This window comes from Notolepis coatsorum, assembly GCF_963971535.1.
Source record: "Notolepis coatsorum genome assembly, chromosome: 7".
Taxonomy (NCBI): Eukaryota; Metazoa; Chordata; class Actinopteri; order Aulopiformes; family Paralepididae; genus Notolepis; species Notolepis coatsorum.
Window position 1 is genome coordinate 99,180,717 of NC_140171.1, and position 19,219 is coordinate 99,199,935.

Here is a 19,219-nt window from a genome sequence, read left to right on the forward strand (position 1 = left end):
TTAAGGACCAGAAAGGAAATAAGTATTTAGCTTTATTGTGTTTATCCTTAATGACTTTTATTGAGAATGTGTATGAGAAGCTTGCTTCAAATGTATGTGTTTTCCCCCCAAAGTTGTAAAATAAATCGAATCAATCAATCAATAATGCTACAATGTAATATTTTTTATTTCTCTTCTAATAAGATCAATCAGCCAATACATATGGGGGCTTCCAGAAAAACAGAAAGCCAGATGATCAAAATGCAGCTGTAGCATACATAGCATGGGGTTAAATGGGGCGACAGCTGCTTAGCATACATAGCACAGGGTTAAATACAAATGGTGTCTTTGTCTGTCCTTTGCCCTGCTAAGGCAACAATATAATAATAATAAAAATGTATTACATTTACAGTATATAACGCTTTTCTCAGACTCAAAGTGCTCCCCACAATGTAGGGTGGAAATTGCCTCCTTCACCACCACTGGTAGTAGCACCCAACCTTGGGCTACGCAGGCTCAATGGCTGCCATACACTGGCACCAGGCACACATCACACTACATAATAGCTGAACGGCTCAGGAGACAGGGATTGATATCAGCCAATTAATGGGAAGGGATGATTAGGTGGCCTTGATGTTAGAGACCTGATTGAGAATTGGGCCAGGAACATAACAGAGGCATTGTTACTGACAAGTCCAGAGGACAGAATGCTCCCTGCTGGACAACAACACCACTTTCCGGCCTTGACCGGGGCTCGAACCGGTGATCTTCCGATTGTGAGTCCGGAGCTCTATTCATGTAGCCACGCTGCCTTAATACGAGGGCGTCCTCCTCACAGTGGGAAGTGGGCTGAACAGGTAGAAGAACTTTGGAGCTTGTGAAATGAGCCAACTAGGGCTGACCTTCGATTTTTTTTTTGGAATTTGAAGCTTCGGGGGCCGAGATTCGATTTAAATTCGAAGCTTCGAGATAAAAAAAAAATATATATATATATTTTTTGGGACTTGTACATCACTTTGTTCAACTTTGGCAGTGGTGTAAAGTTTAAACATTTCTTAGACAAACAAAACACTTTGTTCATGTTTCATGAAATATTGTAAGCCGTCATTTGAGGCTTTATAAAAGCAGCACAATGAACACAAATCTTTCAGTGCCGAGTCCGACCTCATCTTAAATAACAAACAGCATTGCTTGTTGTAATTAACAAAGAGAGGCAGAGTTGATTTAGCACCAAAAAAAATAATATATATATATATTAGAGCTGGGCCGTTAACGGCGTTAACGTGCTGCGTTAACGCGAGACTAGTATCAAGTTTCAAGTTTCTTTAATAGTTGTCATACAGAAGTACAGAATACTTTCATACAAAATGCTTCTTACTGTTACGCTCCAGAGACTGTGCTAGACAAGATAGTATCAAATAACATAGTATAGCATGTAATTTAGAAGTAGAAAATGAGGTCACAGTGTTCAGTATAGACATATGTACAATGTTCGATGCAGAATAGACGTAACTGAGTTACCATATAATATACAATACTATGCAGTGTACTAATGTACAATACTATATAGTGCAAAGCAGAAATGGGATGAGGTACAATTTAGGTACAATTTACAGTAAGGTGTACGAGTTGCAGTGCAATCCTTCATCAATAAATATAAAGTGTGGGGAGTGGGTGCTACAGTGTGTTTGTTTAAAGTGAGTGTGTGCTATAAACAGTGATGCCACAGATTACTTGTAAAAGTAATCTGATTACTGATTACTCCTTTAAAAAGTAATCTAAGTTACTTTACTGATTACTTGATTATCAGAGTAACTTAGTTACTTTGAAAGTAACTAGGTTACGAAGTCGTCGTCGTTCCCCCAACAGTTTTTTTTTAAACGCTTTATTGAAAGTGCATAAATTGTTTTTAACTTGTTTCTCTGCACATAACGTAAATTGTTAAACTAGTGCTTCAGCTTCTGTACCATCAAGTATGGTAAAGCAACAGTCTATGATGCTCACAGCATTAGAGCAGCCAGCCTGTGGTTTTACAAAACCAGTGTATCACATCTAACAAATGCAGGCTGAACTATTCAATTATATCAACTATAACTATTAAATTGTTTTTATAAATGTCTCTCTATAAACATACAATCAGTCTCTCTTTAACATGTAAATTAACTGTAAATCTGGCAAATAAGAGCTTTTGCTCTGCCACCATCAACCCTCCTGTACCTAGTCGAAGCGTCGGCTAGTGTTGTGATTCCAGATGCTTTCAATGCAATTGGATGTGCTGTTTTTAGCGGTAGACAGTATTTTGTTTCCTCCGCCGTGAAGTAGTGACTGAGGCTACGTTTAGACGAGCGTTTTGGGGTGGAATTCTGAACAGAAACCGCAAAAGTCATCTTGCGGTTTCACTTTTAATTTTGCCAAGCGTTTTGGGGTGGAATTCTCCGACGACGGAGCCCTGCTGTCACACGATTGGCGCATATGTCACATGACGTGCTGTGAAGACCCGCCCTACTCTGCCTCTGATTCGCAGACTGTGTATGGGGAATGTGATTGGACCAAAGCAGAGTCACTCACAGACAGAGGGACCAGTCACGCCGCGGGACACATTCTTGTATTTAACCCTTTCACTGCCACACCACGTCACTCCCAAATAAGAAAAACAGCTCAAAATGTATTTTTGACTGTCGAAAACGAAATAAAATACTGCATTCCGCCTGCATTATGAATTTATGATGAGATAGTAACGAAATAGTAATGCACAGCCACTTGGACAAGTAACTGCAATCAGATTACTGGCTTTTAAAGATTAACGCGTTAGATTACTATTTTCGGGGAAAAGTAATCAGATTACAATAACGCGTTACTTAGTAACGCGTTACTGGCATCACTGGCTATAAAGTGTGTGGAGTGGGTGCTACAGTGTGTTTGTTTAAAGTGAGTGTGTGCGTGTGGATGTGTGTGCTATGTGCGTTTGATGGTTGTTGTTGTGTAGTGTTCATTGTTCGTTTAGCAGCCTGATGGCCTGGGGATAGAAGCTTCTTCTGAGTCTTTCTGTGCTCGCGCAGTCTTTCTGTGCTCGCGCGATAATATAATTGACGCCGTTAATCTTTTTCTCAACGTTGGGTCTGTATTGTCCTTAAATACTTGCCGTAGTTCCCAGCTGTGGTACCCGGAAGTGATTGAACTACCGGAGCTGTAGTCAGAATAATGTGTTAAACTAAAGTAGTGGTCATTGTTATACAGGTGAGGTTAAGAAGTCCTCAGGATATAACACAATTCGGCGATGAGGACGTCTGAATCTGCGCAATGCAAGAAAGAAGAAGTCCGTCGCGAGCTTTGTTTACATTATTAACGTTAGCTTAGCGAGTTAGCATGTTAGCTCACGTTGATCGGGCGAAACATCTACAAGAGGAGGAAATCCACTTTACACACTAAAGGAAGGATCGACTAGACTATCGTGAGTGTTTACAACAGAAATGGCTTGGGTTATTGGAAATATTGGACCGTTTGATGACAATGTAGCCCCTTTCGTGACTGTGATGCACGGAGTGAATCCACAGTCACTTGCTCCTCAATAGGAAACCAACCTAGATTTACCATGAAGGACTGGTTCTGGCCGAGCCGTTCGTTATACAAGAATCACAGAGACGTTTCAAAGGTGCTCACAGGTGCACGAGGGTTTCGGACAGAGATACGGGATGGTTTGAAAGCTCTGCGTTGCTAATAAACATTTTAAATAATTTTTATAAACTGCTCAAAACGGCATTATTTCCGCCGTTGGGTGATCACAGCGCATGCGCACCATCCCGTATCTCTGTTCGAAACCCTCGTGCAACTGTGAGTACCTTTGTAATTTCTCTGTGATACTTGTATAACGAACGGTTCGGCCAGAACCAGTCCTTCATGGTAAATCTAGGTTGGTTTCCTATTGAGGAGCAAGTGACTGTGGATTCACTCGATGCATCACAGTCACGAAAGGGGCTAATGACAATGTGGAGCAATATGAAATGAAAATGGGGGACCCTGATGTAAACAAGACAAACGTCTTTCTCTGGTCTGCATCCCCTTAACAATTGTGTGTATTGAGCCGTACTGTATTGTACCCATTCTGCAATCTGTTAAATAACGTTTTCATTCATTCATGGAACTGTTACACTGAGCTTGCACTGCATTTGTTGAGAAACCTGCTTCTGCAGCAGTCGGTGTGTGAGCAACCAGTCAGCAGCATTGTGAATTTAGAGATTCACTAAAAGATACATTGAGAGACAGGTTTGTGTGTGGATTAAGAAATGAAGGTGCACAGAAGAAACTACTGACAGAGCGTGATTTGACACTGGAGAGAGCTGTCAATATCAGTGTAACAATGTTAATGGCATCAAAGGAAGGGCACAGAAAATTACGATAAATCTGGTTTTAAAAGAAACACTGGAAATTACAAAAAGAAGAGACATGTTCATGCTGTTGAAATTTTGAATTTTGTTTTGCCATTTTAATCTAGATTCATCTAGATTAATTCCAGGATTGCAGGTAGATTAATCTAGATTAAAAAATGAATCTATGCCCAGCTCTAATATATATATTATATATATATATATATATTTTTTTTTATAATCTAATTTTATTTTCATATTCGAATCCCATGCTCATCGAACGAAGCTTCGAAGTAAGACAGCCCTAGAGCCAACTTCTTGTGGCTGAGAGGAACATTTTGAAACTAGTCAGACACCAGTACCTTTGAGGATGGTCATGTTGATGAAGGTGCGGACCTCCGGCTGTGGAGGGCTGGTGGCTCTGGGGAGCGACGGAGGCTCCAGGTGATCACAGCATCGCCTGCACATCCTGGGGGGGGGTCTGGAGGGGGAGGGGACACAGCAGACCAGAGGGAGGAGCAGTACCAGGCACCAACACTCCCCCAACATGGCTACCACACCTAGAGGGAGAGAGAGAGAGAGAGAGAGAGAGAGAGAGAGAGAGAGAGAGAGAGAGAGAGAGAGAGAGAGAGAGAGAGAGAGAGAGAGAGAGAGAGAGAGAGAGAGATTAATGACCTTGAAAACACTTGCAGGCCTGGGCCCTTGACAGTCAACCTTGAACCTCTATCTTTAAGTAAACCTGTCTTTAAACTGGGAATATTGTGTCATAACACAACGTGCCCTCCAACTGACTCCTTCTCTTTTTTCTCCTTTATTGTAACTGAGGGGTACAATTCCCTGACTGTATTGATAAGTATGGTATCATTAAACCACTACCGCTTTATGTACTTTAATTACTGGCCATACAGTACACGATATCTAAGTATGATGAACACTTTCCCACATATGAAATCAGGTCCACACAAAGGTATAAGTCAAATATTTAATATATAGCAAAGGGTACATATAATAGTTACTTATTACATTTATGATTTGAATTGAATGCTCTTGTAAGGCAAATGAGTACTCGTATGCAAATCAACACTGAATGTCCAATCTCTGGTTACACAGGAGGCAAGTATACAACCTGGCTCTTAGGGGATTATAGCGATGGTCACTTAATGATTATAGCTGGATAATATACTGAAGGGGTCCCGCCGGTTGTAAGCCAGTAGGGGGGGTAGGAGAGCCGTCGGCTGTATCCCGTCTGGTCAACGATTTCTAGGGAGAGTCCAGGTACAGAACACAGTGCCCGTAGAACCTTGATCCGCAGATGAATACACTTGGGCTCTCTTGTAGACGATAGCTGTAGCTGTCGCTGTCGGTCCACAACGAAGAAGAAGCGAGGCGACCTCAGTCTGGTCTGAGCGCCGTCTCACCTTGGCTCCTCTCGGGGTAAATCCAACACTCACCGGTGTTGGCGATTATCCACTCCACAAATCAAAGCACCAAAGCAAATAGATATTCCATGCCGTATAGGGCTCAGCAGTCGTCGGGGTAGGTAATCCAATGTGCAGGTCCACTCGTCCTCGCCCAGAACTCCTCGGATGAAAGCACCACGCGTGGTCTGCCCAACCTGGTTAAGACTCTAGATAACGCGAGGAAACGATGGGGGTGCTGCTCACTTTAGAACTCTAACCGAACGATGCACCATACATAATAGACTATTATTACTTAATAGAAATACGGTGCCAAACTCTGGCAATTCAGCTATTAATTTGCACGAGGTCTCACTGCTATTCTAAGGCCAAACAGGCCGTACTACACCGCACGCGGTATCGTGGGGTGAGGCTTCACGTCTTGTTACTTAGTTGGGTAGAAGGGTAAAGGACTAAGAGGAATTCTACATTTCTTGCGCCATATTTATATGCACAGTGGACAAGTAGTGCCGCTCTGCTTTCGGTAGCCGTATTCCTGCGCGGAGCTGAGGCTAGTAAAGGCATGTCTCGTCGGTACCTTTGAACTTGAACGCCAGGGGCTTGTCCCTGGCGCCTGGTCCTTTTGTCCAATAAGAGAATGAACTATTATGGGCTGTAGTAGAATAAAGGGATATTCAGTGTATATGTACAAGGAATATACAAGGGATATCAAACGATATACAAATACTATTAAATATATATCCATAAATAAATATATATATTCGGTTTAATCTGATCCTTCACAACATTTATTGTGTATGAAATTGCAGATAAACTATGTCTTGTTTTGTAAGCTTGTCATCGCAGTAAATGAGGGTAACCTCAACGTCTTACAAGTTGAAATAAAGGGTTGAAATTAAATTAAACACATTAGGCCTACAAGCTGTCACAAGCAGCTGCTCTCACTGCTTGATTAGTTATCACCACAGAACCATTCAAGTTCCAGTTTGCAGATGGCATCCAAACACCTCCCTCCACTAGTCAATACACGTACACTCAGACTCTACACTTCAGACTCTACGCTCCGACTCTATTGGATGTGCAAACATCAGAAGCATTATTCTCAGAGCTCAAAGTTTGAGCCATGCTTGAGATATATTTATACAACGGCATTCAAATTTCTCGATTCTGATTGGCTGAAAGTCAATTTACACGTATGTATCTGTCACAATCCACGCTGCTGGTCCCAGGACCCGCCCACAACCGAATCACATCACTCCGCCGCGCGGATTTTTCGGAAAAAACAAGATGGCGGACAATAATCTTTAACAAATGGATATGTTGATAGCGTCATAACGACTAAATATAAAGCGATTCTGTCACGGCGAATGTCTTAGTCCTTTAAACAATGTTGGATGATGTAATTGATGGGTCATGAGTCATTGTAGAACAAAATAAAAATCGCGCAAAGTATGTTGTTAGATGCCATTCGTCAAAAGGACACTAATTTCACTGTTAACACTTTAACTGCCAGGAAACGCTTTTCAGCGTCATTCCCGGCCATGCTCAAGTTGCCGAGGACGCTTTACAGCGTCTTTAATATCAATATTTCAAAAATCTGGGATCGGATTCATATTTCCCCTCCGCTGGCCTGAGATCCACCAGGAGGACCCACTGAGCTCTCTGGCGGTTCAGGAGCGCCATCTGGTGGCCGATCGGCGCAATCGCTTAACAGGAAGTGCAGTAGAGGTTTTGCTGGTCGACCATATTACTTCCGGGCACTCGCTATAGGTTCCGGGACTCGATCTCGACACACTACATAGCGATCGATTGCCAATAACTCGATAAACAACATGATTTGGACGTATATACCATTATACAAGCTGGAGATGGACCGGGTAAATCGACATCCCATAATGGTAAAATTTCTACTCTACGATGATCGCCCAACGCAATAGAATAGAATAGAATAGAATAGAATTTAAAAAGTTATAGCCCTGCAAAGAAGGGGACTTTCTCCATAGACAAATAGAGCCGGCAACCTATGGTTGATAATGAATTTAACCCATGGCACCCAAAGTGTTAATAAAATGTCCAATCAATCAATCAATCAAACCAATAACATGCTTTGAAGCAACGTGGGAAGTGTGGTGTTAGATGGCATTCGTTGTAAAATCTCCCTCTCCTTAAAAATGACAGTAATTTCACGAGATGTCCCGCTAGGTTTGTTTGTAAACACAAGTTGGTAAAAATGTCCGATTTCATTGCAAATTTTTATCTATTTGGTGCACTGACATATGATGAATGGGATGCACAGCAGGATAATAAGCCAGATAAGGAAGAAATGCATGGTGACATTGACGAAAACAAACTTGACATTGGACATTTTGATCTATTTGGTGGACTGACATATGATGAATGGGATGCACAGGAGAATGCACCGTTGTGCAAAAATTAACTAATGCAGGCTTCCAATCGAGGGAGATTATGTCTGTCACTGGCCATAGATGTGAGTCTTCCCTGCAATCGTATTGGACCCCAAATTTTGAGAACAGGCGAAATTATAGCCGTGTTCTCGCAGGCTCATCTGCACAAAAGCGCATTGCAGAAGGTGCAGAAGGTTCTGAGATTTCTGTCCCAGCTAAGAGGCAAAATAACGACCCAGATGCTCTTTTCACAAACTGCACTATAACCGGGAATGTTACCATCAATGTAAATAAACCATAATTGTAAATCTGGTATGTCATAAAGTCTTTCTCTGGTCTGCATCCCCTTAACAATTGTGTGTATTGAGCCGTACTGTATTGTACCCATTCTGCATCTGGTAATAAAATGTTCAATCAATCATTCCAATAACACACAGTTGGATGTGTTAGTTTGTTGGATCCGTTGGATGCACTTCCGAGCTGCTTCCACATGGAGGCAACTTGTCTTTTTTGTTGTTGTGGGAACTACTTTTTCTGGCGGATGGTTTTTTCAATAAATCTTCGATTAATGTGTGTTTATTGTATAGCAATAAGGTTGGATGAATGTGGCAGTTGTATAAAAGCATTACACCACTTGCAGTCGTGATTTGTGAAAAATAAACCATGCCTAGGGGGGGTCTAACGACCACCCCTAGGCATGGTTTATTGTTCACAAACCACTCCTGCGCGTGATGTAATGCTTAAGGATGTCTTAGTTGAAAGACAGTTGGATGTGTTAGTTGGTTGGATGTCTTAGTTGAAAGACAGTTGGATGTGTTAGTTGGTTGGATGCACTTCCGAGCTGCTTCCATATGGAGGCAACTTCTCTTTTTTGTGTTGTGGGAACTACTTTTTGTGGCGGATGTTTTTTTCAATAAATCTTCAATTAATGTGTGTTTATTGTATAGCAATATGGTTGGATGAATGTGGCAGTTGTATAAAAGCATTACACCACTTGCAGTCGTGATTTGTGAAAAATAAACCATGCCTGGGGGGGTCTAACGACCACCCCTAGGCATGGTTTATTTTTCACAAACCACTCCTGCGCGTGATGTAATGCTTAATTAACAGATTGCAGATTAACTATTATTCCCTGTGCCTGATAAAGCCTCTGAAAAGTGGCATAAATGATTAAATATTATAAAACCCGGCCCAAAAACAGCTCATTTGGCCACCCGGAACTTTCCCCTGGAAGGTCTTGGGGGGCGAGATCAGATCACGGTTGATTGACGGCTCCCTTCCAGCTCAAGTGCCATTTTATTTTCCATTTAAAAAACATTTGCTGCCATAGAATAAACTACCAAATCTGTCAAATGGACCCTACTGGTTAGAAAGCTTCATAAATTCCGTAATTTTCACAATAAATGTCAGAGCGTAACCAATGCCCAATTCAAACCCAATATCAGTCAAGTTTACAAAAACGTAAATCTGCAGTAGGCAACTTAGGAGAAATGAGCAAGAGTGAGTTTACCTGCTCAGCAGAAATAAAGCAAGCTCTGCATCACTTTTCAAGCCCATGCAGCGCAGCTAAGGTTTCCCGCAGACTCCCAGAGGCACCAGCAGCTTTAAGCTGAATTTAAAGAACATATCCTAGCCTGTGATGGGCAGGTGGTTTTGCACATTGTGTGTACTTTTTGATGAGGAATGTGCTGGTGGTCTCCAGTTCTCCTAAATTCTGTGGAATGATCATGTTGGACCTACAAAAGGCCTTTGATACGGTTGACCATAGTGTCCTTTTATTTAAATTGAAGGCGATTGGGTTTAGTTGGTCAGCGTTGAACTGGGTCACCTCATATCTATCAGGCAGGTCTCAGATGGTAGATGTAAACGGGACCTACTCCTCAGCCAAGGCGATCACCTGCGGGGTGCCTCAAGGGAGTGTCCTGGGGCCGCTCTTCTTTCTCATTTACATAAATGATATGAAGAATGCCTGTTCATCAGACCTTTTTCTTTATGCGGATGACTCAGCTATTCTGGTCTCCCATAAGGACTTGGCAGTAGTGAAGAGGACCCTTAGTGAGGAGCTATCAAATGTGCAGATATGGCTGTCAGATAACAAACTATCTCTTCATTTAGGAAAAACAGAGGCCATCCTGTTTGGATCAAAGAAACGGCTTGGTAAAGATATTGAAATGAAGGTAAGAGTAGGTGAGAAGCAAATAACAAACAAGGATTCTGTTGTATATCTAGGCTGCATACTGGACAAACACCTTACAGGAGAGGCCATGGCTAAAAAAGCCCACACTAAAATCTGCCAGAAAACAAAATTCCTAGCTAGACAAGGGAAACTACTGGACCAGGCAACACTTAAAATGCTAGCGGGCGCATTAGTACAGAGTCACTTTGACTATGCTGCCACCTCCTGGTTCAGTGGCGCTCCACAGGTCCTGAAAAATAAACTTCAGACAGCTCAAAACAAATTAATTAGAGTAGTCCTTAAACTACCTCCACGCACTCACCTAGGGCCAACTTTCTTTAGGCAACTAAACTGGCTTCCGGTCAATAAAAGGGTAATTCACATCAAATTAGGTCTCACACACAAGATAGTTCAAAATACAGGTCCGAAATATCTATCTAATTATTTTAATCGATTCCGTGACAATCATTCATACTCTACTAGAAGGAGCAGTACGGATTTTATTCTGCCAAGATTTAACTCCCTAATGGGCACAAATACATTTTTATATTCTGCAGCACTGGAGTGGAACAAGCTTCCAGTGGCCCTGAAAAACATCGAAGAGGGGGGAAGTTTTAGACGTGCCACAAAGAAATGGCTAGCCAGTGAAGCATAGAATAGCCATAGGAAGGAGAGGGTAGGAAGTGCTTTTTTTTGTATGGGGTTGCTATTATGTTTTATTCTGTTTTTTATTATGATGATCTTTGTTTTATTATGATGCTCTATGTTTTATTATGATGCTCTATGTTTTATTATGATGCTCTATGTTTTTATTATGATGCTCTGTTTTAGTATGTTTTATTATGATGCTCTATGTTTTATGATGTCTGTCCATGTCCAAAATCAGGGACCATGATGGAAATAAGTGCTTGCACTTTCTCATGTTTTTATCCCTTGGATGCTGTCTTTTACTCCACAATAAAAATCAATCAATCAATCAATCTATGCGATCCCGGGAACACCACTTGGCAGGCCAAAAAAACATCTTGGCCAAAAACAACAGCTCCCTGCATCAGCAACCAATCACATGCCTGCCAAGTGGTATTCCGGTATTCGGAAAACTAAGACCACCTCAATTTTTTTTACTTTGTTGCACGTGCACAGGCTTTAAAAGTGACGCAGAGCATGCTCTATTTCTGCTGGGCAGGTAAGGTTACTTTAGCTAATTTCTCCGAAGTTGCCTATTACGACTTTAAATGAAAATATTTCAAATTTGTATTGAAACAAATTTCAAATAATGTTTTCGATGCCTACTATTATGTACATAATAACCTACATGACATAGTAGTTAGAAGGCTATTGTGAATTTAGGTTTCCAGTGGCTTTAAAGGTACAATCTGTAATGCCATCAAACAGCAACCTCTAGGCACAAAAGGCACAAATTTCTCCAGACCTCTCTTGGTAGAGCCTGAGGTGTGGCCAGCAGTAGCAACCCCTCCCCCCTATACCCACTTAACTCCAACCCACACATCAGACAAAAACAAAAAACATAAACAAACAAAGCATAGTACTATGTTGTCATCGTTTGCCAAGAGGTCGCTGTTACACATTACACATTCTACCTTTAACCTAGTGACCTTCTACACGCCATATCTCTTTCTGCCTCTCTCTCTATCTCTCGCTCACACAGACATGCATGTGCACAGACACACACGTGCACACACACAGTCAAGCGCTTGGATTGCTTTTCCTCTGTCTCTGTCAGCTTGAGCCACGCTGCACATGTGGTTTCAATTAACCAGTCAATTAAGCTGCTGCCCCGTCATGGTGAAGGAAAGATCACACATGTATGCACACACATGTACACGTCACTATCCACACTTTATACCACACACACACACACACACACACACACACACACACACACATGTCACTATCCACACTTTATACCACACACACACATACACATGCACACACACACATGTACACATCACTATCCACATTTTATACCACACACACACATAGAAACACACACACATACGAACATGCACACACACACGCACACATGTACACGTCACTTTATACCACACACACACACACACACACACACATACAAACACACACACATATGAACATGCACACACACACATACCTACAAACATGCACACACACACACACACAGACAAACAGAGCATGGGGTAATAGAGTTTGGCAGTTTGGGAACTTGACATCATGTGTTACATCATCAGGCTGGGAGAGAGGGATGACAGATGAGGAGCAGATTAAAGAGAGAGAATAGGAGGACAACGATTTAGCTAAATGTAATGAATAATGTATGTTTGTAATACATTTATTACATTAAATCAACTAGATATATGCACATGTCATGTCAGTGGTCGACAGTGTGTATGTCCCAGAAACTGCCCAGATCTTCAATGACATCTTTAGACCACGCCCCTAATCTGGTCAAATAACGCATGTTTGTAAATTTGCTTCGAAGTTTTTCAGAGATTGAGTGGCTGCGGCAGGACTGGGGTTGGTGGCCAGTTTAACTGGGAATCCCTGTTCAACGTGAGGTTAACTATCGTAACCAATCGTCCTGCTATATTCCTTTATCTGTAATCTATCTCCCCAGGCAGTTAGTAGCTAGATTAATAAATTTAATGGACATATCAATAATCAAATAATCTGGATAGAACCATCGCTTTATCCATCTGATTCAGATGACGTTAATGGACATTTTGAACCCCTCTTGGTCCATATATGGGCATACGTGCGTGCCGTGACGTGAGGGATTCCCCAATCTGGATTCCCCAATCTCCTCCAATCTCATTTAACAAGGCTAACACTTCAGACGCGGAGTGATACTGATTAAACCATGATTTTGTGAAAAGGAATTAGAATCATAGCTGTGGATATATGCTCATTATACCGTGATTTGAGCCACCCATTTTATAATATTCTTGTCTCTCTCTGGAGAAGACAATAAGCTAATTTTCCCAAATGATGGCGTGTTCCTTTAAACCCTAGCCATATTTTCCGAAAATTCGCCTAAAAGTACATACCCAAGTAAATGGAAGATTGCTCCACTTCTACAAGGTCCATTTGCATGTTATTGGTATCTAGGGACATCTATGAACCTCAGGGAATGTATTCCCAGTAGGGATGCCCCGATCACGTTTTTTGCCACCGATACCGATCACCGATCGTCGTGAGCCCTATCGGCCGATACCGATCCGATACCGATAATTTTTTATTAAAAAAATTTAAAAATTATTTTATATAATTATTATTATTTTTTTTATAAAATATATATATATATTATATAATTAGACTTGTACTTGTATTATCTGCGAGACATCGCCACCACGCAACAAGTCAAAATGCTCGCTATCTGCAAACAGCTCCACTGCAGCTGGACCCTCCGGCGCTGCAGCTGGACCCTAGTATTGGTATAACGTTAAATCACATTCAGCAAGTCCTCAGCTCGAATACGCATCGAGTCAATGTTATAAGACATTGATATCAGGAGCTATCTGTAGCTACTGCTAGCCGGATATATAACGTTAAGACCAGGCCTGTACAGTGCGACATATATATCGCACGTGCTACAGCAACAGCGGTCTGTGCGATGGATGGATTTACTTCAGTAGCACTGGTGCGATAGGGATTCGGTTCATATAGATACTCTTATTTTGAAAATCCTGTAGCGGGTCTCATTTCTGCCCACGCGCAGCTCCAGCTAGGCTCCGAAAGCTAGCAACGTTCAGGTGCATATGATAATCTTATTTTGAAAAAACTCTTGTGACAACTCGACGAGTCATATCCGCCCTATCCGTGCGCCTTCTGCAAGCAGAGCAGCGCGTTGGTCGGTTCACTCGGTTGGTGCGCACTGAACTGCTGCGTTAACACAGCAGTGCGCCTACACGTCCCGAAATAAGTCCGTGGTGGGTTTTTTTTCTCGCAACGGGTCAAATGCATCTACATGCTTTGCACCGTCGCCATTCCTTTATGCGCACATCGCCCGAAATTAACGTTTATGTACCATTACAATCACTACAACGTTAGCAAGCTAACAAGCTAATCCTGATCACAGGCAGAGCCAGCAGACACAGTGTGGACTGGGGAAAGGGAAATGGGGGGGCACTCTCTCCCCTTCCCTGTGTGTGTGTGTGCGTGCGTGCGTTTGGAAAGATGATGAAGTCACTAGTCAGGACAGGAGTATATTATAGTAAACTGAGGATGGACAGATAATGTTGATATTCAAATATAAACAAGTTTCGAGAGGAGTGGAAGTTTGAAGACAGACTAGACTACAATATGATGCGGGGGTGGTGAGTTGAAACAGTGTGTGTGAATGAATGAATGAAAACTTTATTTAACAGATTGCAGAATGGGTACAGTACAGTACGGCTCAATACACACAATTGTTAAGGGGATGCAGACCTGAGAAAGACGTTTATCTTGTTTACATCAGGGTCCCCCATTGTGTGTGTGTGTGTGTGTCCCAACCGACCCCACTTCTATGTTTCAATAAATTATTTGCATTTAAAACTATTAACGCTGACTCATTCCTTCAGTCCACTCAAAATTATGCTAATATTCCTTATGTTGTTTATGATATTAATTGAAAATAGCATATGAGAGTATCATAGTAATAATAACACATGGCGATATACTAAATGACAGCCAAACATGGCATTGCAACTAAATAACACAAATACAATAGGCACATTTGTGACTGTTACAAATATAACACGTTTTATACTTGTGCTACAAGATTTTGGCCTGTGCTACAAAACTATAAACCTCTGTAGCACCAGTGCTATGTGCAAAAAAAGTTAACGTACAGCCCTGGTTAAGACGACGCCTCAGTGAACTATTTAGTTGAATGGGACATTTCGTTTTGAACAGTGAACTAACGTCAGCTAACGCGAGCTAACGGAGGTATCAACATGCACTACAAGACTTGCTGGAGCATTTGTTGATATCAGGAGCTATCAGTACAGGGCTCCAGACTAACTTTTTTCACCACCGTCCCAGAACCGTCCCGAAATACAATTTTAACCGTCCCAAAGTGAATGTAACCGTCCCAAAAATCAAATGTAGTTTCTTTACTTTGGTTTTGTCGTCTATAGTTGTTATTGCCATAAGAAACACCATTCAGAGAAGGGGAGAATAAATTGATTTAGTCAAAAGACTCCCATGGTGGAAAGATTTCACAAGAATAATTATGATTAAAAATAAATATAAAAAAAAAGTGTTTAACAAGGTGCTAGTATAGAGATATTTGGTCACGGTGCTGTTATAGTCAACCAATTGGAGCCATGTTGATTATTCCTTCCATAGGAAAATATATTTAAATGTATTTTATTTTGTTTTAGTTTTTTTTGTTATTACAAATGTGTGTTTATGGTTGAAAATCCCTTAGATCGCGCTGTCCTCCTGGTCGATATTGATAATTGCTGCTAAATTCCAGCGGGCCCTCCTCACTGAATATGGATTCATTGTGTAGCTGAAGTGAAGTTTGCCTATCGTCTATTTCTCCGCGTTCGTTTAGATAAATGTAACGTTATGCCAATTAACTCGCAATGGTAGTAACATTACATGTTAGTATAGAATCGAATAGAAATCCTTTAATAATCCCGAGGGAAATTCGGCACTACAGAGCAGACTATGTATCGCTCACATTGAGCAACAATAAACATTTAGGTCAATAGGACTAAAATAGGAATAACAATATAATAATATTAAAAATAAGAATAAAATAGTGTGAACTATAGATTAATCAGTGGCAGTCTGATACGTTAGTCAGTAACGTTAGCTAGCAATAAGCAGCTATAACTAGAACGCGTCGATAACTGTATACAGTTCCAATAGACTAACATTACACTTCTGTGATTTAAATGTGTCCTCACCTTAGACTCAGGGGTAGTATTGCTGGATGCAGTTCCCTGTTGGTCATTTTGGGTCTGTGTTTATCCTCTTCAAATAGCGCAGCATGTTTGCGGTGCTCTCTTCACTGAGAGGATGCCTGCCACAGTATAGCGCGCGTTTTTTTTTTTTTTTTATAACATTCTGATCTTTCCGCGGTTCTTGTACAGTGGTCTCGTGCCGTGCGACTGTCAATTACCAGCTGTCATTCACTGTGTCAACCAGGGTTAAATACCAGTGGAGAAAGCCTAGGTAAGAGAGATTTCCCTCACCTGTTAACACGTTTTTCTTTTTCGATGCAAGAGTCATTTGGGGTGTGACGCTGCTGCAGCGCGACTGGCTGAGGAGAGGTGGGTAGGAACTTGATGCTGGATTAGCGTATCGCTGCGTTGGGAGGCGGAGATAGTCATTGGATTTGGCAAATCACGCTACGTTCAGACTTCAGTGAACTTAGTCAGCACGAGACATTCACCATTTGACAGCAATATATGCGCGCACTGACAGTCGGCCAATTGACATTTCCTGTGAAAAAAAATATCCTCTCCGTCCCGGTTGCGTCCCAGCAAAGATTTCTGTTCGTCCCAAATCAATATTTGATCGTCCCCGGGACGACGGGACATCGTTAGTCTCGAGCCCTGTATCAGTAGCTAGCCGGCTAAATACCGTTAGACAATGCCTACTAAAAGTGAATAGTTGACTGGGTAATTTTGTTTAAACAGTAACGATAGCTAGGTAGCTAACGTTAGCTCAGGTCAAATGCACTATAGACTGAGCAGAGGAGCCTCCTCCTCTGTGTTTACAAACTGTACACGAGTGCGGGCGGGGCTAGGGAGGAGGAGCAGCGGCAGTTTGCAGGTCCTGTGTGTCTGAGACAGACAGCGAGTGAGATCTCCGCTTGATCGGTTTCCGCGATCGGCGAATATGACTCATTATCGGAATTCACAGATCGCATATTTATACTGATTATCGGCCGATAGCGATCGGTGGCCAATCGATCGGGGCATCCCTAATTCCCAGTGTCGGAAATATTGTATCTGTTACTATGCTTGGGTAAATTCAATTGTAATGAACCAAATGGTAAATATACAGGTCACAACATGTTTACAGGAAAGTTTTGGAGTTGTATTTGGAGTGTATTTCGTGACTGTTGGGAACTAGGCTAGCTGGACGAACCTATTTCCAGTGAATGACGCTAAGCTAGGCTAACGGTGCGGGTACCCCCACCCCACCCCACCTACCCAACCCCCCACCCCACCTACCCAACCTCCTCCAATGTACAGTTTCTTCCCCCTCAAATGTATATACTCTCTTTTTTAGACCCTTTTTGTATCACAAACAGTACTGTATTTGTAGATCTGGTGTCATAAATGTCTAGATGTAGCAGTCAGCGTTTCCGTTAGCCGGTAATTACCGGTATTTGACCGGCAAAATCTGTTGAAGTCCGACATATTTAACTCTTTCAGTGCCACTCACGAGATTTCTCGTGTTTTTTATAGGTGGTTGCTAGCCACTCACGAGATTTCTCGGATTTTTTTTTTTTTTTTTTTTTTTGCGATCTGAAAAATTATTGCATCACCCGAGCCTACCCGAGTATAGCCGAGGGGCGCCGACGATCACTGTGGAAAAAAGCGCCCCCTGTCGTCTCCCAGATGACATAAGTGATTTTGGAATGGACTCAATGAAAATGAATGGGGAAAAAAATCCGGTACTCCACATTTTCCAGTTCACTGATCCAGCCGGGGTTACCAGAGTTCATTCTGGAGCCTCAGATCCCCGTGGATCATAGAGATCTACTGTGTCGCGTTGGATCCATACACGTATCGATTTTTTCGAATGGTGATCAGGAATTGGAATATACCAGTTGGATACCATCTGATGTCAGGTAAGGACTCTATGTTATCAGTGGTAGGATAATCGGAGTAAGTTTGATGAAGTTATAAGCTGTTTTGTGAAATGTCTTCTTTCGGTTTCACTGTAAAACTCTGTGAGGTAATCAACGGAGCGATTATCAGTGCGCGGCCGTAATGTGCTTGCGTGCACGTATAATATTGATCATCTAGCTTTTATTTGAAAACGATTCATAAAAAGGCCGACGAATATCAACGTTGTGGAATATTCCACTAAAAGACGATTTTCATAGAATGCTCCAGAATGAGCTGTTTTTTATATCAAAACGGGGGCTTTTCTAACTGCTCTGAAATGGAAACAACGCGATAAAAAAACAATCTGTCTTCACAGCACTGACTGGAAAATAGTCTTTGATAATGCGATGGGCAGATTAGACACATAGCCATAATTTAAAACATAGATTAGGCGATATTAACGTTAACATTGGCGCCGATGGTGGCATTCAAGCGGTAAAACGGAAAACCAGGCGTGGCAGTGAAAGAGTTAATCTCTCCGGTCTTAATGTCCGGTGAAAATAATTCCCTGAGTCTAAGCACAATTTGATTATTTGAATTGTATTAAAATAGGCTAAAATTAAATAGCCTATGCGATGAACGAAACAATCATTACATTTGTTTCATCGTTGCTTCTAATAATGACAACGACGTTGTCAGCGAGAGCTTGGTGCTGGGTGTGCGAACTTTTGTGAAGCTGCAGAGCCGGAGCAGCAGCAGCACAATGCAGTACTCCAGCAGTACTCCAATTCAGCCATTTTCAATTCAATGTTGGGTGGGGGGCGCTGCTGTGCGGTCCCCAGAAAAGAGCCAATAACAGCTGAATCTGCTGCTCTGCATCGACATACTCTCGCAAATAAGTCATTGGGAGGTGGAGAGAGAGAGTCGTCACGCAAACCCACGATAATGTTGCCGTCTCTCTCTGCCAAATTTCTCAGTTCTTCGCTTGATATAATTAATACAAATGTCCAATATAACGGAATTCGTTAGCTCATAAAAATGTGATTATAACAGACTGTTGTTTATTAATGTCGGGCGACTGCCCACAGACACCTATTTGATT

General features: G+C 41.8%; 1 protein-coding gene across 1 annotated transcript in view; it reads right to left on the reverse strand.

Annotated features, from left to right (window-relative positions):
* Positions 1–19,219, reverse strand: part of c1qtnf6b (C1q and TNF related 6b) — a 74,754-nt gene that overhangs the window by 14,409 nt on the left and 41,126 nt on the right. The window contains exon 2 of the mRNA XM_084318982.1: positions 4,706–4,903. Coding sequence (XP_084175108.1) covers positions 4,706–4,892 — 187 coding nt within the window. The 5' untranslated portion in view covers positions 4,893–4,903. The remainder of the gene's footprint in view (positions 1–4,705; positions 4,904–19,219) is intronic.